At 26.6% G+C, this 19,816-nt stretch overlaps 2 protein-coding genes across 3 annotated transcripts in view; one reads left to right on the forward strand and one right to left on the reverse strand.

Moving 5' to 3' along the window:
- The window catches only part of LOC128953925 (nitric oxide synthase, salivary gland-like), a 16,934-nt gene extending 9,814 nt beyond the window's left edge, over positions 1–7,120 (forward strand). Inside the window, exons 3-11 of the mRNA XM_054299466.1 lie at positions 1–5; positions 581–722; positions 1,871–2,010; positions 2,532–2,706; positions 3,692–4,234; positions 4,704–5,322; positions 5,399–6,417; positions 6,693–6,875; positions 6,967–7,120. The exon at positions 1–5 is cut by the window's left edge and continues 87 nt beyond it. Of these exons, the coding sequence (XP_054155441.1) occupies positions 1–5; positions 581–722; positions 1,871–2,010; positions 2,532–2,706; positions 3,692–4,234; positions 4,704–5,322; positions 5,399–6,417; positions 6,693–6,875; positions 6,967–7,077 (2,937 nt within the window). The 3' untranslated portion in view covers positions 7,078–7,120. The remainder of the gene's footprint in view (positions 6–580; positions 723–1,870; positions 2,011–2,531; positions 2,707–3,691; positions 4,235–4,703; positions 5,323–5,398; positions 6,418–6,692; positions 6,876–6,966) is intronic.
- A 5,412-nt stretch (positions 7,121–12,532) lies between these two features.
- Positions 12,533–18,965, reverse strand: LOC128953997 (leupaxin-like). 2 transcript variants are annotated; one of them, XM_054299552.1, is made up of 8 exons: positions 18,859–18,965; positions 17,545–17,702; positions 17,360–17,429; positions 15,738–15,834; positions 15,260–15,623; positions 14,833–15,201; positions 13,568–13,798; positions 12,533–13,074 (listed from the first exon to the last, which is right to left on the reverse strand). In XM_054299552.1, exons 1-8 carry the CDS (start codon positions 18,869–18,871, stop codon positions 12,808–12,810), a joined length of 1,569 nt encoding a protein of 522 aa, XP_054155527.1. In that variant the 5' UTR covers positions 18,872–18,965; the 3' UTR covers positions 12,533–12,807. The 2 variants fall into 2 exon arrangements, with proteins under 2 accessions (XP_054155527.1, XP_054155528.1); XM_054299553.1 differs by lacking the exon at positions 18,859–18,965 and adding an exon at positions 17,908–18,087.
- Positions 18,966–19,816: the final 851 nt, after the last annotated feature.

A 19,816-nucleotide genomic window follows, 5' to 3' on the forward strand; every position in this document is an offset into this window, starting at 1 on the left:
CTTAGGTAATCTTTAATAAAATATTTTTAGTAATAATATAAAATTTATTATTAACTAAATAAAATAGATTTAATTTATATACTACTAATTTATTACAATAAATGAATATTATTTTTAATGCAAACATGCAATTTACTTAAATGATAAGTTATTTATTAGTGAATGTTGTAATAACATAAACATTATATTATGTTTGCATCTCATATCAGTAAATCTTAAATTTAATTGTTTTATAGGTTTTTAGAGAGAATTACACATTTTTATTTAAAAATAAAAAAATATATTTAAATATATTATTTTTATACGGATATTATTATTATACTAATACTAGTTAATGCTATCCAACAAAAAAAATTTATAATAATAAACTACTGTACAATAAAATAATAGTTGCTTTTTTGTTGGTTATTATACTGTACAACAACAACAACAATAATAATAATAATACTAAATTATAAATTATAGTCTTAACAAGCTAAAATAGTGCAATTTTAGCATTTTTTTATTTGTCGTATAGACTCGATTTCAATGATAATTATATATTTTTATATGATATGATAATAATAATAATGTATTATAGATCTGCTATTACTATATTTCCGCAACGAATCGGGAAACGAGAGTTTCGGGTCTGGAATCTACAGCTACTATCATATGCCGGGTATTTAGATCCGGACACAAACAAAACTATAGGCGATCCACTAAATCTAGAGTTTACACAAGTAAGTCATGTTTTTTGTTTATTTCTATATTTTAACAGCACCGGTAGTTACAAAAATAGTAAAAAAAATACAACAATATTTTACAGATAAATTTTGTATAAATTATATTTTATATACTTATGTAGTTTTAGAGATATTATTAAAAACTTCCACTTTTTTATTGGCCATTAAAGTTAATAACACCCAATGAGTTATAGTTTTAAAACGCACAATAAAATCTAATAACATTATTATCTTTCAAAATAAATATTAAATTAATATCATTTTATGTAAAGCAAACAAAAACTTTTGTTTAAAACTTAAATTTATAAAAAAACTAAACTTTATCAATTTAAGTTTTAAATATTGTTTTAGAGATTTTTTTTAACAACTAATATATAAACTTTAAAACTATATTTTTGATTTATTTTTTAAAAAGTTTTTCAAATGAAACGAAAAATAGAAATAAAAAGTTTTATTAAAACAAATAATACCTGTTATTAATGTCTTTCAATGGCTTCAAATCTAATTAACAATAGTTGCTATTATTTTTTGTTATTTTTGTTGTGAAAAACACATACAAATAGTAAGAGAGAAAAACAAACAAAAAAAACAGAAAAAAGTATAACTAATTAAAATATCATTAATACTACTGTTGTTTAAGTAAATTTCATCTCACAAAATAAAAATAAAAATCTAGTGTTGTTTTAAGTTTGAATTTGAATTACATTATATAATACTGTATATATATATAGACATAAAAAACTATTATAAAATAACAGCAAATAATTATTGCAAAACTCTGTAAATAATTGAAATGTTTATTTGCTTTAAAAAAATAAAGACATTCAAATGCTTTTAAGGATATAGTTTTTTTGAAGGGGTCCTATAGGGGATCACCAGACAATTAACAGGTAATAATGTATACGATTTATATATTTTAAAAGATCTAAATAAAATGACTAAATATTTAAAATAATTAAAATTATTTTTATTACACAATTTTACTAAAACTTGAATTTTACTGTTTGGAAATATACTCCAAAAATTACTAATAATTTATTTAATAAACTTAAGACTAATGTATTTTTGAATAAGTTATAATAATTATAACTCTATGCGTTACAATTAATTTGAATAATATTAATACCATTATTACTATTAAAAAGTTATGTGAAGGTCTGGGCTGGAAAAGTAAACGTACCAAATGGGATATACTACCGCTTGTACTGTCGGTGCCCGATGAAGATCCGCAATTGTTTACATTGCCAGAGGAACTGGTGCTCAGAGTGCCGATAGTTCATCCCAAGTATGTCCAGAATATTCTGTATAATTATATAAATTATTTTTTGCTGTTTTTGTTGTATAAAATACTAAATTACTTAACACACAAAACGTCTATCACTTTTGTACACTATGTGTGTGTGTATGCCATACATTGCTAACAAAAATAAATGAACAAAAGATATAAAATTGTTAACAAAATATAATATATTAATAGTATATATAACAAGAAGCACAACAAAATCAATAAACATAACTATAAAAGCAAAAAATACAATATATATATAATTTATATGATAAATAAATAAATAAGATTTATATTATGAGTCTATTGCCAAACAATTACAATCAAACATATATACAACTTAACTGTAGATTTTATTCAATAGCAGATAAACAATATATATATAGTTATTTATTTGTCATTATTTATTTGATTTTTTGACTGTATTTTATTACACAATAGTATTGATTATTATTATTATTATTATGAAATTGTTTATTATCTTGAAAAAGAAAATCTAATAATTAAAACCCTTAATACAGATACAACTGGTTTAAGGAATTGGACCTTCAATGGTATGCCCTGCCAGCCGTATCCAACATGATGTTCGATGTGGGAGGTCTAGAATTCCCTGCCTGTCCATTTAGCGGCTGGTATATGGTCACCGAGATAGCGGCCCGGGATTTATGCGATCCCCAGAGATATAACGTGCTTGAGGTCAGCATATACTGTATATATATTTATATATATATTGTGTTTTGTAATACAATATATAAATAATAATTTTATATTAATATATAATAGTGTAATAATTACAATACAAATTATAGTTCATGTTTAAACATTGTTTTTAATTTTTAAAACTTACAATTTAATACACACTGTGTAATGCAAATTATCAAAATTAATAATTATAATAATATTTGTATTTCTAGTTTATTAAGAAATATTTTGTTTTAAACTGTGCATAAAATATTGTTTAAAATTATTTATAAAAAAAATTCTGTAAAGAATTATTTTTATTTAGGAAATAATTAACTAAATAATAAAAAACGAGTGAAAAAAAATAATTATCTGTTTTTTATAAGACATTCAAAGCGTGCGTTTACACGAATAGAGTAGTAGTTTATGTGTACAGTATGTGTATGTGATTATAGTTGATGTGACATATAATAAGATTTTTCACACATATTAAGTGCAGTGTTTAATATAATAAACTTAAAGCCTATCTCTCTCTCTCTCTCTCTCTCTCTCTCTCTCTCTCTCTCTCTCTCTCTCTCTCTCTCTCTCTTTCTTAATGTTGTTTTGTATTATTAAATGAAATTTTCTCCAAAAATAGATCTATTCTTAATAAATACCGTTATATATATATACAAAAAGTATAGGAAAAATGACTTTTCATTACTATACTCTATCACACACTCACATACATACTGTTCCCCTGTATTCAGATCACGCGATTCCGGTATCTCCTCTTTTTTATTTGACCGGCACAAGTAGATCCCGTTGACACATAAAACAAATACAAGACTAACGCGTCTCAAATAAAAATTAGATTTAATTTAATTTAACTTATTTTTTCTCTACTTTTTATTTTATTATATACGGTATATATTATTTATTTAATGACTAACTTTATTAACTTATCGTTGACTTTTAATTTTTCAATATATCTGTGTTTGTGTGTATGTGTGGGCAACAGGATGTGGCAATTAGGATGGGATTAGACGTGCGAACCAACTCATCGCTGTGGAAGGATGCGGCACTGGTCGAACTGAATGTTGCCGTACTGTACAGCTACCAGAGCGCCAACGTAACCATTGTCGATCACCATACGGCCGCCGAGTCGTTCATGAAACACCTGGACAATGAACAACGGCTACGAGGCGGCTGTCCAGCCGATTGGGTATGGGTAGTACCGCCCATTTCCGGCTCAGTACTGCCCGTCTATCACCAGGAAATGCTCTACTATGAACTAAAACCGAGCTATGAATACCAGGATCCGGCCTGGAGGACACACGAGTGGCACGCCCTGCCCGGCACCCAACGGCCCACAGCCAACGGTACACCCCGTAAGCTGCGCTTCAAAGAGATAGCCCGGGCCGTGAAGTTTACGTCAAATTTGTTCGGCAAAGCGCTGTCCAAACGCATCAAAGCGACCATTTTGTTTGCCACGGAAACCGGCAAATCGGAACTGTTCTCTAAACGACTGTCCCATATATTTTCGCACGCATTTAATGTATCGGTAAGTCGGAGAGGGGATACTCACTATTTTTTAGTTTCCTAATTGACTTTTTAAATAACAGTATTAAATAAAATTATAGCTAGAAATTACTTTTAAACATCAAATAAACTATTAATAGTTTTCGGATTTATTTTTGTAAATTAGGTTTAAACAATTATAAATTATTTTTTTTAATAATAAGTTAATATTGTAATTAAAAATTTAATCATCTTATATACAATAGTTAAAACTATTTAAAAATATGTACAGTAAAGTTTATATAAATTTATTATGCATAGAAATAATAATAATTAGTTAAATATTTTTACGAAACACCAAATAACTTTATAATTAATACATTTTATTTAATTAACTTTATATCAAATTTTCTATTTAAATTTTATTAATAATAATAATAATATCATACATAATATAAAAAATTATATAGAGATTAATAGTAATATTAAAAAAACTTTGAATTAATGAATAGGTAATGTGTATGGACTCGTACGACATGTCACACCTGGAGCACGAGGCACTACTGTTGATAGTGACCAGTACGTTCGGCAATGGCGATCCACCCGAAAACGGTGAAGTATTTGCCCGCCAATTGCAGGCCATTAAGATGACCGGCGATACCACACCCGACATGGAAAGTGTGCGCAATATATCTACTTCATATCTGCGCGTTTCGACATCAGTAGACTCGGCCGAAACGCCGACCAACAACAACTGTGTGACCACTTTTGACGACGGCAGTACACCGGTTGGACCGCTCAGTAACATCAGATTTGCAGTGTTCGGGTTGGGCTCGGGTGCCTATCCGAACTTTTGCGCTTTCGGACGCTATTTGGACACAATTTTGGCCGATTTAGGCGGCGAACGCATACTGAAAGTAGGAACTGGCGACGAACTTTGCGGTCAGGAACAGTCGTTCGGCGATTGGGCCAAAATGGTCTTCGAAGTGGCCTGCGATGTCTTCTGCATATCCGATGAACTGAACCTCAAAGAGGTAATGAAATCGGCGACATTGAAACCGCTTCAGTGGTCAAAGAGTAACGTAAAACTGGTGCCATATAATGGACAGTCGAGGCCAGACATTTGCAAATGTATGAATCAGATTGTTTGATCTCATAATCGGTTATTGACTTTATTTTTATTTTTGAATTCAATGAATACGTATAGGTTTGTCGAAAGGACCGTCGCGTCGAGTCGTCGAATATCGTCTAACAAACCGCTCGGAACTGCAAGAGGTCGACACCACAGACGGCCGAACCACTGTATTGGTCGAGTTAGATGCCGTTGACGGTAAAGCGGCCACTTTCTATATGCCCGGCGACCATTTGGGCGTCTATCCTGAAAATCGTAAACAACTGGTCGATGGTATTGTCAAACACTATGAGGACATTATAGATGTGGATCAGGTATATCAGATAATGCTTAAAGTGATGGACGATAAAGGAGACGAAGAAAAGTGGATTCCGGTTGAAAAGCTCGACATGACTTCATTGAGAGAGGCGTTGACCCGTTATCTGGATATAACGACACCGCCGACCCAACAACTGTTAAATTTGTTTACAATGCATACCACAGATGACAATGATAAAAACCGATTGAAACAATTGGCTACCGATTCGACCAAATACGAGGAATGGAAAGCACACGGCTTTCCCAATCTGCTGGAAGTGCTCGAAGAGTTTCCATCGCTAAAACTGCCAGTCGAACTGTTAGTCACCCAAATGCCGGCCATTCAGTCCCGTTTCTACTCGATATCGTCGTCTCCATTGATGACCTCATCGGCACAGGTCGATCTGACAGTGGCTGTTGTCCAGTACACCACATGCACCGGTACCAAACACTACGGTGTGTGCTCTAACTACTTGAATCAGATACCTATTGGCCACTCGGTGTACGGATTTATCAGAAGTGCGCCCAACTTTAGACTACCCGACGATAAAACAGTACCAATAATAATGGTCGGGCCGGGCAGCGGTATAGCACCTTTTCGCGGCTTCTGGCAGCATCGGGTACGGCTAGTGAATACCAAGCGCGAGGAACGCCACAAATTAGGCAAAATGACACTGTTTTTCGGCTGCCGAACCCCATCGATGCAATTGCATCGCAAAGAAGTACAGCAAATGATCGACGACGGCATCATTAGCCAAAGTTTTATAGCCTATTCCCGAGTGGCCGGCCATCCAAAGGTAACTAACTGTGCTGTGCTATTATTATTAGTAATAATAATATACCTTATTGTTGTACTGTAGAAAAAAAATAATTGTGTTTATGTTTGTTTGTTTTTTATCGTTGTATTACACTTTTTATGATTATAATATATTTTTATGACTTTATTTTCGCAATTGGTTTGCAATAATAATAATAATAAAATTTTTGGTATAGTTTATTGTTTGATGAAAACTATTGATTTTCCTGACCTACCGTTTCCTTCAATATTTTTTTGCTGTACTGATGCTAACAGCGCTACGTTCAGGACTGTCTGAAAAATGAATCCCAAACCATATATCATCAGCTGATGCACGAAAGGGCCCACTTTTATGTCTGCGGCGACGTATCGATGGCCGAGGATGTGTGCCGTACATTGAAATACATTTTACAGGACAACGGTATTGACGATCCCGAAGTGGCACTCGTGTCGCTCAAGGTATCTGTCCATTGATTTTAGTGATATATATACATATATATATGATAATTGATTTTTCAATTGAAATTTTTGACAAATTTTTTAAAAATAGGAAACAATGCGATATCACGAAGATATCTTCGGTATAACATTACGAACAGCTGAGGTGACCACTCGTGGCCGAACCGATGCACTGACCAAACGGAGCTTTTCTAACGCTTAGTGGTTATGATATACACTCGGGTGGATAGGAAAGGGTGTCTAATAGGAGGTGTTTAATCCCTATACCAAAATAAAATCACATCATTGACTTTATAAATCAAAACTCTATAATAAGTTTATCTGAAGTTATAATAATCCCTGTCCTCTGTTTACTGCTATCTGAGCTATGAATTTTCTGAGTCGTTTTTTTCCTGAGAAAATAAAAATTTCATTAAACAGTAAATTATTTTTAATATTTATACCATATATTTATTATATAACTCATTCATAACATATTATTATTAATAATATAAAAATATTATGAAAACAAAGTTTTATTATATAAACAAAATGATAAAAATATTTCAAAAATTTTAATCAAATATTTACTTATTCAATATAATTTATTTTTGTTGTTGCTATTTATTCATGCATTATTAAAAACATCAATTGCAGGTATGTGTATATACAGTATATATAGAAAGCAATTTATCATCAAGGTTAAATGAGAAACTAGTAAAACAAAAAAAAATAAATACATTTTTCAATATATTGTTTTGCGAAATATTATGTGAAATAATTTAATTGAAATTTTGTATTTTAAAATAATATATTAAGAATTATTAATATTATAGTAAAATAAATTTAATTATTGAAAATAATTAAAGGTATTGACATTTTTTATTTGTTTGTTTAATTTGTTTGTTTGTTCAACTAATCAGTTGTCTTACATTGTGTCATATAATTAGGATATTTCCTACACCAATAGCTTACTATTTTAATATGTTTTTTTTTAAAAAAAAGTCTAGTGTTTAAAAGCAAATAAATATACTTTACTTTAGATTACAAGTAAACTTAAAGATCGATATCGACCTAAACCGGAAAAATTTATTTATCAATAATACTGTATTTTTAAATAAGAAAAAAATTGTTTTTGAGTGAACACAATATGAATAATGAATATACAGAATATATTATTCTGTATTGAACTGTATTGAAATATTACGAACAAAAAAAAAATAAAACAATTCAAAACATAATCATAATAATCATCAAAAAATCATAATATAAATCATAATACATTGCATTATGAATAAAATGGACTAAATTTAATGTTATATTTTTTCTGATAAAACAAATTTTTCTTTTACTTTACATTTACTTCCTATTGTTTTAGATCACGAAATAAATTGTTTTCTAATATATAATATTATATACTATAACTATAAGTATACCAGTAATTTAAAGATTGTAATAAAATTGTATGAATGAGGAGAAAAGTTTGTATTATTTGTAAATATATAATATTTCATAAAAATCTATTAATATTTAAAAATTATTATTAAAAATAATTATTGTTATTATCATTATTATTATAATATAATAAATCCAATACACTATAACATAAAAATTAATAATATTTAATAGTTAATGACTTTTATTTTAGATAATTTTATTAAATTAAACTAATATTTAATCTATTAAAATAATCAATTAGAAAAATTGTCATTAATTATTTAAATAATTAAACTATATTTCATGCAATTTAAATTTATTTATAAAATGTATTTTAATAAAATAAAACAATAACTTTTTGTCTATATAAACAAAATTTTATTACTATTTATACTATTTCACTAAAAATTGTTTTAACAAATATATAAAAAAATTGATTATTTGAGAGTTATTATAGTAATAATAATTAAAAAAAATAATACCAAATGTTATGTCACACAAAAAATACTTAAGATTAATCCTTTAAATAATAATATTAAAAAATTACTATTTGACAACAATATATAAATAATAATTATTGTTATTATTCATACAATAAATTTACATAAAATCTCGTTTTTTTCTGGTTAATGGCTAATAAAAGTTATTTATATTTAATAAATATTATATAAATATTGATTGTTTGCCTAATATAATGATTTGATGGATAAAACAACGTCGAGAATATATTTATGAAAATATTATATTATATATGAAATATATATTTATTATATTTAAATTTTAATAATAATAACGTTATATGTATTAATATAATAAAGTTTATTATTATGCTATTACTATTAATATTATTATTAATATACTTTATATAAATAAATTTTTAAATTATATACAATTATTATTAATATAAATGTAATTAAAAATTTTAAATAATTATTGTTAAATATTTAAATATTGATATTTTATGAGCTATTTATTAAAAACTAAAATAATAATTTTACTATTTATTGTTAATAATATACTGTATAATCATTATATAAATAAACATTGAACAATAAATAACTAAATAATTTTGCCAAAATTATTATTTTTAAAATTATTTAATTTGTGTGTGTTTTTTTAAACTATACTTCCTTTACAAATAAGAAATATTTTTGTTTGATATAAATCTAAAAAAATAAAATTAACACACACACACACACACAGATATATATATATACTTGAAAACTACAAAACTAATTAGCAGGAGATTAAAATTGATGTACTATTTTTTATATTAATTTATATGTAAAACAACTGTTACAGTAATATACTGTACTACAGTACTGTATATTTATAGTACAGATATAAACTATAATAGAGTATATATTTTTGTTGCTAACTTGTAAGGACAGGGATCCAAATTGCAGACATTAATAGAAACATATATACTTTACTATAGAATATTTATTTAATGTTAATAAAATAGTATACTCAAAAAAATAATCATAGATAATCAAAAAAAAAGATAACTAAATTTTGACCTGTCACCAAATTTTTTGTTTTTGAAAAATTTATAACATTTTTTTTTTGTAGTTTAACTAGAATTTTTGGCAATGAACTTACGGTTAAGTTATGTGTAATGAAAAATATTTTCTATTTTTTTCTTCAAATTATTTATAATTTTAGGAAAACGATATGTAAAATTGTTAAATAAAAATATAAGATTTTTGAAATTTATTTTATGTATGATAACAACAATAGACACACACACACACACACACACACACACACAGACAGATTCATTCACTATTACTCTCACTCACTCATTCATATCATACAGTCTTTTAGGATTAAGACCTCTTAGCTGATGATATCGATTTGAAATAATAATTATAATTTATATAACATACGGAAGTTTTTTTAGAGCTGAAAAAATTGTTATTATTAGTAGTCTCTCTCTCTCTCTCTCTTTTTATTTATTTTTTTTTATTTTAAAAACTATAAGTATTAGTTGTATGAAAAAACTAATTATTAGTTTATTATTATATTTTTTGTTGTTGCCGTTGTTTATCGATTACAATAAATATATAGTATATGTGATATATGAAAGTTAATACCAATTTAATTTAAGTTAATGGCAATAAAGCTTGATTTTTTATACTGTATATATAATTATATATGAAGTATACTATCGTATAATACTTATTTAGCAACTAATATTTATATAATGACAAAAATTTTACATTATATTTATTTATACTGTACAATATGCACTACTTAACCACACTAATTAGTTTATTTTTTAATGAATGCTTTTTATAATTATAATTTATATAAAGTATATTTATTGACTGATTGAACAATTATAAAGCAAAAAATATATAGTATATTATGTATATTAGTTAATATTGTTAATTTAGATAATAAATTTGTAATAAAGTAAATTTGATTTCTAAAAAAAATATTTTATAACATAAGCAATTTTATAGTATTAATATAAATTATGAAAACTATTGAAAACTGCAAAATTATTTTTACTGCAAATTTTTTTCTTTATTAATAATTATTATTATTTCTATAACTATAAGCTCAGGGAGATTATATTGATAAGGTATTAATATAATATTATTTTGTAATTTTTGCTATAAGTTGTCTATTTTTTAATTTATCAAGATTATATTTATAATATTTAACTATAAAATATATTATTATAACCTTAAGATAATAAATACAGAATATTAAATAGTCATAACTAATTTTTTGCGATTAGTTACCCAGGATAAATTGTAAAAACCTTTTATTTTATTAATAATCAAATATATTTTCTTACAAACAAAACTAATAATTTTATAATAACAAAAAAAACATAATTAAATTATACAATTAATTGTTTTGTTTTTTTAATCATAACGGTTAGTAATAAATTTTGATAATATTTTTTTGTTGTTGAAAATACAGATAAAACAATAGTTGATGTCATAATAATTACGATACTAACAATAATAATAATATCGTTACATAATAATTGATACAATAGTTGTCTAAAAATTAATAGTAAATAAAAAATTTGTTGTATTGTAGTTGTTTTTTCTTAAATAAAAATCACAATTCAATTTATATAATAATAATAATAATCATAATTATAGTAAAAATGACAATTAATTAATGAATTAATAATAATCATAATAAATATATATTTCAATGTATAGTAATAATTAAACAAATTAAATTGATTTATTTTAAACATAATTTTTAAATTAATTAGTTTATGTTATTGTAATTTTTTATCCACAAATTGTTTTGATTATCAATTTTTTAAAACAAATTATTATTTTTATTATTTGATTGATTTTACAGTATTTATCTAATATATAAATAATACTTTCAAATATAATGTATATATTTAATTTATATAATATAATGATGTATTAAATTAGAAAAATTGTGTCCACACTTGTGTATTGTTAATGTGTGTAAAATTGTTGTCAAAAATTGTTTGTAAATTTATTTTTAACTAATGTATATGTTTTGTATACAAAAAAAAACAAATGCACTTATATTTCACATATGATTGACTTGCAAATTATGACATCATGTCACCAATCAATCAATTTATTAAATTATTACAGTAATTGTAATTATTTTAATTATTAAAAAAAACTTTATTCTATTTGAACCATTAGTTTATTATCTAATAATATTTATATAGAAAATCTCATCCAATTGTTTATTACTATTAACACAAAAATCACAGAATATTCCGTACAAATATATTGCAAATTCTATAGTAAATAATAGTAGAGTATATTGCAAATAATAGTAGAAAGTATAGGCAATAAGTGATAGTTAAAGTAAAAATTATTTGATATAGATAACCTAGGTAAATAATAATGTAATTGTTTGTGTGTGTGTGTGTGTGTGTAAGTAATATTTAATGTTTCATAAATTTAAATTTACCAATAAATATGATAAATTATTATTGTTATAACAATCATAGATATATATAAAGTTAATTTACACACAATCATCTATAATAATACAGTTTTTGACTTAAATGATAATAAAATTTAATTAATTGTAATGCATGATTGTGTATGTGTGTGTTTGAATATAAAGTGTATTTATAAGTATATTGAGAGTGATAATTATTAAAACAAACAAACAAACAAATATAATAAGTCAAATAACAATTAAAGATATTATTTAATCTAAAAAAGTGATATTTAGAAATTAAGTTATATTAAAGTAGATTGAAAAAAACTATATATATAATATAAGTGATAATCATTGAAAGTACAGTATATTGAAAACAGTAGCAAATAAAGAAAATGTAAAAATAGGACCTAACAGTGCCCAATAAAAATGTGTGTCCATTTAATATTTTATTTAATTTTTTTTTTATGATATAAACATAATTGCGACCATACAGTATTATATCGTTATTATAATAACTACCATAAGTATTATTAAATTATTATTAGTAGTAGTAGCAGTAGTAGTAGTAGTTGTAGTAGTAGTAGTAATAATAATAATACTATTATGCAAACAATTTTTCAAAGCACGGGTGACAATAGGGTTTGTCGTTTTGCTCTTTAAAAGTGCCCTTGTTCAATTGTTTCAAACAAAACACACAAACAAAATGTTCCGGATGAAACTTGCGGTACATGGCCGTAATGCATCGGCCGGCAATTGGTTTGTGACACCCGGCGCACAGTGACCCGCGTTTGGCGTGATAGTGGGTCTCGCAGTAGGGCTGTCCCTCGTGATCGAAAAAGCTGCCCCCTTGAAATGGTGACCGACAATCCTATTATATAATAATATCATATGATAATTATTGAAACATAATAATAATAATAATTATATATATATATATTTAATAACTTTTATTTAGTTCAATATATTTATATGCATTTATGTTAATTAGGAGATGATATCATAGTGAGTGACAGGAAATTGTTGTTTTTATATTATAGATAAATAAAAATCTGATACTTCGAGTACTGATATTAAAATTATTATAAATAATTATTAAATGCAAATAGTTTAGTTAATATTAACAAATAATAATTATTATGCCAACAACAACAAAAGTACTGGTAAATTATTAATTTTATTTACAATTAATAATCTCATATATTATATATATGGAAATTTGGGTAGTGTCTGGATAAAGATATTTGTGATGGAAAAAATTTTTTGTTTTTTATTTCGGAAGTTATTTTTTGTATTGTATTTATTTTTGTTGGTTGGGTTGGGTTGGGTTGAGTAGGGATGAGATTGAAATTTAAATGACTCACCCGACAGACAAAGCACTCGGGATGCCATTGGGTGTTGAGTGCCGATATGTAGTTGTCGGTAATGGCCGCATTACAGCCGCCACATTTGGGCGCAAACAGGTCGAAGTAGTCCTGTCGGCAGTAGGGCTTTCCGTTTTTTTCGTGATAGCCATCATCCCCGAAAGTTTTGCCGCAATGGGCACAGAAAAAGTGTTCCGGGTGCCATGTCCTCTCTAGTGCCGTTATACATTTCTATATAAAAAATACAAATTAAGAGGACAGGGATGTTAGCTGACAGTGCAATTGAAATGATAATTTTTTTATTTGAATATTTATTGAATGTTTTGCTATTTAAAAAAATAGTAATTATGTTAATGACATTTTCATACACACACTGAATGTTTTATGTGTTTGTTTGTTGTGTGTGTAGACAACCCTTAACTGAGCTGCCGGTGCCGTAATAATAATAATAATTAGTACACTAAAAACGCATAAAATCTAAATGATTCATTTGCTGTTATTAATCACCAGAATTTTTGCAATATATATATAATTTATATATGTGTGTTGTTTGTATATATTATATAATTTATACAGTAATATATATATATATATATAATAAATACATATAGTATTCATGTATTAACTGGAAAAATAAATAGTTGGAAACGATTCAACAAAACAAATTGATATAACATTTATGATTGATTTATTAATAGAAACGTGTTATATGTCTATCTATCTATGCTATGCTATGGGAATGTTAGTAGAATTGAGGAAAGGGATCAAATAGGAACTCTCAGAATAAATGCCAATAATTTTTTCATTTGTGAAAAAAAATTTAAATCTCAAACATTATAAAAATTTATTTATATACATTCAATAGTGTAAAAAATACTGTATCTTTCTTTATGATAATTCATATATCTTTCAGCAAAAATATTAAATTAAAACAAAAATATTTGTTTTTACTCTTAAACTTCTAAACAAAAATATCATTATTATTATTATTATTATTATTATTTAGTAATGAAAGACAAACAGTATATACTGTACTGTAATTATAGTGTTCAGCCCATAAAAAATAATATATTTATAGATTTAAATTATAGCAAACATTTCTATTCCTAAACAAACAATAGACGTTAAACAACACGACAGTTCAATCTGCCCTTGAAATCGGGATGTTAGGAGTGAGGATAGGATGGGTTGTCATTGAAATGGCAATTGTCAAGTGGAAAGGGATGTGTGTGAGTGTGTGTTTGTATGCAAATAACAAAACTCACGTCAAGTATGGAAGCGCTACAATAGGCACACTTCGGCGAAAACAGTTTGTGATAATCAGTTTCACAATAAGGATTGCCGTCTCTTTCGAAAAAGTTTTTGGTACCCAACTCGAGGCCACAGCTCAGACATGTAAAATGCTCCGGGTGCCACGTCTTGCCCAATGCAGTTACCACTTGGCCGACAATCGGTTTATGACAGGCCGAACAGTGACCTTTAGCCGCAGTGTCGACTCCATGACGGCTCATATCCGACTGCAGACTACCAATAATTGAATCCAATTGATGACTGCCCGGTGTGGTGACGGCTGTCAGTTGTTTAGGCGATACTACTTTGCCATAGTCTGAGTTACTCATAGGTCTGTCCTTCATCTGGTGGTTTCGATAGTTTTAAATAGACATTCAAATTGTTTGTTACTATCTAACTGACCTTAAAGTCCGATAGCGATGCCATGAGGTCATCGAGTTCTTGAGTAGCATTAGATGCCGTACTGGTTGTCGGTTGGTTATGTACGACATGTTTCGGTGAACTTAGTATACCTTTTCTCGGTTGTTCACTAATGATCGGACTGCTGTTTACTTGACATTTCGGTTTGTAGGACTCGATTAGCAAACCGCTGTCCGTATCGGTAATCCTGGCCTGATATGGCCGATGGCCGAGCGGTACATTTGAGTGATTGTGATAATTCTGTTGCTGTTGTTGTTGTTGCTGTTGTTGGTGTTGTTGTTGTTGTGTGAACGGTGTCGGCGACGATTTGGGGCTATTGTGTACGTGATGTACGTGTGTTGGACTACTATATAAAGAGTATGAGAAAAGATTTATTTGACACAAAATTTTTTAAAAGTTTTTTTTTTCAAAATTTATTTATGAAAAACTTTTTTTTTGTGCTAAAACCACAAATACTTACTGAGGATTATGAAGATTATGTTCGAGATTATAGATCAGTTGATTGACTTGAGTGCTATCAGTTCGATCCCGTCCCCCATAATTGCCATTTGTTGTCACTGTTTTTTTTTGTTGGTTTAATTTATTAGTTATTTATATTATTAATAAATAAAATTTTTTTATAGTATATAATTTAAATAGATTAAATTAATTAAAGTCAAATTAAAAAATATATTTATCATTTAATTTACAGAATATTCTATTATAAAGTATATTTTATAAACAATATATTTATATATACAGTATATTTACTATTATTATAAACTGAGTTATAATTTAGATTATAATTATTACCGTAAATTTTAAATATTTACTTTTTTTAAAATTACTATTTTTAAAAATTAAGTTATAAATAAGTTTTTAATTCTTGTGATAATTTTTGTGTAATATATGTATGCATACAAACTAGTCCTACAAAACGCTTATTAAATTGACAATAAGTCATCAGTGAATATTACAAAATACAAACAAACAAAAGTGGCCTAAATTTTAGTTATATAAGACATAAAACACATATACAATACACTGAAAATAAATTTAAGAAATATAGGTTTGGATTAACTCCAAAAATACTCTTTAAATAATTTTTAGGTCAATTTATATGACATTTTATTTATTATTTGAATAGAAAATTCAGAGTTTTTTAGGTATAAAACATCATTTTTTTGCGATAAAAACTTTATCGACTTATTTCGACTATAGTTTAGATTATTATAACATAGTTTAAAAATAAACAAATATTAATTGAATTAATAATTTTTTTAAAATTAAAACCATTTGTTTTGTATCATTGATAATAAATTTGAAACAATTTGAATTAATGTCACTGTTATACTGTAGTTGTTTAATGTTTGTATAGACATATTTGGTTATATTGTATATAATATGTATGTTTATGTTATATTGTAGCTTATTTTGTTGTTTCAATGTTATAACAAATACAATGTTTTTTTCACTGATTAGCAATTTTTTTCAACGAGCAATTTGCTATAATTTATCAAAATTACTGACAAAATTAGCTGATATTCAAAATTTTAGTTTTCGGTAATCAATTGATAATTGTGTAAATATTATAATTATTATGGTTTTTTAAAAAACATTAAAATAAGTAAAAAACGTAAATTTGATTATTATAAGAATATGTATAATAGTATATTTTTAAAAAAAGCAATTTTGATAGCCATAAAAATTACATACAAATAAATTAACAAAACGTCATAAAAACAACAAATGTTAAAAAAAACTTTCATTTTGTTAACATTTAATGAATTAATTAAAACGTTTGTAGAAATAGTTAAATATAAGCTAAATATATATAATTAATTTGAAGCAAAAATAAATATAATTAATAATTTTAATTTAAAAAATAAGCAAAAAAATAAATAAATATTATTTTTCTTGCCATACACTTGCCTTCATAATGATTCAAATGATCGTTATTATTATTATTATAATTATTATGATTATTAAAATTATTATTATTATTATAGTTATGGTTATTGGCGGCAATTCGTGCAGAATTTAAGTCATCAAGCAAACTATCCAATTCGGATAAATTGTTGTTATAATTGACGTCTAAAATACCTGGCGATTTGGCGCCCCCACCGCCACCACCTGTCCTCCGACCGGCCATTATGTCGTTCTGGTACAGTGGCTGATCAGGCATATCAAAAATAAAGATATATATAATTATAATTAACAGAGAATATTCTGGCAGTTTTGTTTGGTGACGGTATGTGTGTGTGTGTGTGTGTATGTACTGGTCATACCTCATCATTGCCGCCGTAGTATTCATAGTTTTTGCCAAGTTTTGGTGCCGCCGATACAGTGGTTATATCGGCCGGTGTAGACATTTTCCAGCCGGATGTTTGGGTCGGCTGTTTTTTCAGGTGTCCCGTTGCCTTTTCCAGATCACTGAGCAGTGCGTCTAACATTTATAATAATGGGCACAGATAGTAGTGGTCAATCACAACAACAAATTAAAAAAATATTCAATTAATTTCAATTGTTTGAGACAAACAGTAATAATAATAATAATAAAAGAGAGAGTGAAGTATAGTTTTTTTAGTGACTTTAAAGGAAGAGACTACTACTCAGAAAAATGTTTGTAATTTATTAATACAATACTAAACTGTATATAATTTTGATGTCTGTCTGTGAGTGTGTGTGTGTTTCAAACCGACACCAGTGCACTATACAAACGATTTTAATGGCATACAAAATTTGTATTACACAACACACACACACAGGGATTGTGGGCTAAATTGAGGGATGGATAGTGAAAGAGACAGAGAAAGATAAACTGATAGTTTGCAGATAGAGTTAGGAAATCCGTAGGTGTGTTATGTATGTATGTATGTATGTATTTGTGTGGGGTTTATACACATATAATATATACACTCATATGAATCCCAAGGATGATACACACACACACACACACACACACACACACACACACACACACACACACACACACACACACACACACACACAGCCTTTTTCAATATCTGTTTGCATAATAATTGAGGTCTCATAACATTTACTACTATAGTCTGTATTGGTTGTGATTTGATACAATTATTTTCTATGGTGGGGACAGGGAGCCGCTATTTTGCTGGTATTGGTTATAATATAGTATCAACAGTTTATGCCTCGACTTACTTATATTTAAGAAAATAAAAGTCTCATCAATTATGGATATATATATATATATAAAGTTAATATCCATTTGGCATATCCTTGCAATAAAACTGTATCCCAATGTGAATATCACATAACACCTACCTATTTACTATACTATACTCTCACTATCTAACACATACACCTATGATATGCCAATATCTCTACCTGTGCCATTAATAAATAAAACATGTTGTTTTTTTTGTTTTGTTTTTATGTCAAAATCCAATTAACCAATCTAGCTATTAACTATTTTATAATTATAATATGTAACAAACATACTGTATTATTATGTAATAATAATTGTTACATATTTGGCAATAACAAGCATGCTAAATATTATTATGGGCACCGGGTGAAATTTTTTTTTATGTATATGTGTGTAGGGGTATGGGTAGGCTTACCTAAATCATCCATGATAGTTTATTTGTCGTTGTTGTTGATGATAATCTCCTGGGGGTTTCACTTAACAACAATAATGATGACTGAATTGTGGTCCACTTGTGTTGAATAGTAGATATATTATATTATAATATGATATTAATTATTAAATATTATTATTGTAATGAATTTAGTTGTAAAAAAATATTATATGATATTATATGACAAACAAGACTATGATTTTTATGACTCAATTTATTAAAGGGTGGTTGCAGTGGTTAGTAAGGAAAATGGGTAATAATAATAATAATAATAATTTATTGCTATATATTTGATAAATAATATACAAGTTTTAACTTTTATATATACATAATAATAAATATTATAAATATCTATATATATATTATGTGTTTATTATAATAACATTATTATTGAGGTTTTTCACTAATACAGTAATACTATTTGACTCCATATATACAGTGTATGCATTTATACTGTATATACATGTATATTTATATATATATATAAATATAAATTCAGTGCTATTTTTAAATATATTTATATTTAAAACTAAATTTATACTACACTGTTGAAGATATCGCACATATACTTAAATTTATATAACTATACCAATACATACAAACATACACTACACGGCACTACCGCTCATTTATTATTGTATTTAATGTTTATACTATACATATGGTGAGAGAGAGAGAGAGAGAAAGACATTTAAATTTTAAGTACTGTACTACTCATAGAGAATACTGACTGCCCTGTACTACCAGATCCAGCCCTGAGCGAGATCTACTGGTGCTCAACAATATACAGCACTGGGGAAGGGACAGTGAGAAAACAAGTTTAACTAATTTTTTTAGTTTTATTTTTTTTCAAAAAAATACTTATGAATATTGTTTGTTTGGGAGAGAATTGAAAAATTCTGGTATTGTTTGTAACGATAAAATAAATAAATAAATTACT

The sequence above is a fragment of the Oppia nitens genome, unplaced genomic scaffold (genome assembly GCF_028296485.1).
Source record: "Oppia nitens isolate AA-2021 unplaced genomic scaffold, nextdenovo-longstitch-racon4-pilon3 scaffold24_pilon_pilon_pilon, whole genome shotgun sequence".
NCBI lineage: Eukaryota > Metazoa > Arthropoda > Arachnida > Sarcoptiformes > Oppiidae > Oppia > Oppia nitens.

Excerpts from the sequence above, each read along its gene's own strand:
- LOC128953997 (XM_054299552.1), bottom strand. Across the intron at positions 17,430-17,544 it reads ACTACGGCGGCAATGATGAG|CCACTGTACCAGAACGACAT; the intron begins GTATGACCAGTA and ends ATGCCTGATCAG. Across the intron at positions 15,835-17,359 it reads TGGGGGCGCCAAATCGCCAG|TGACAACAAATGGCAATTAT; the intron begins GTATTTTAGACG and ends AAAAAAAAACAG.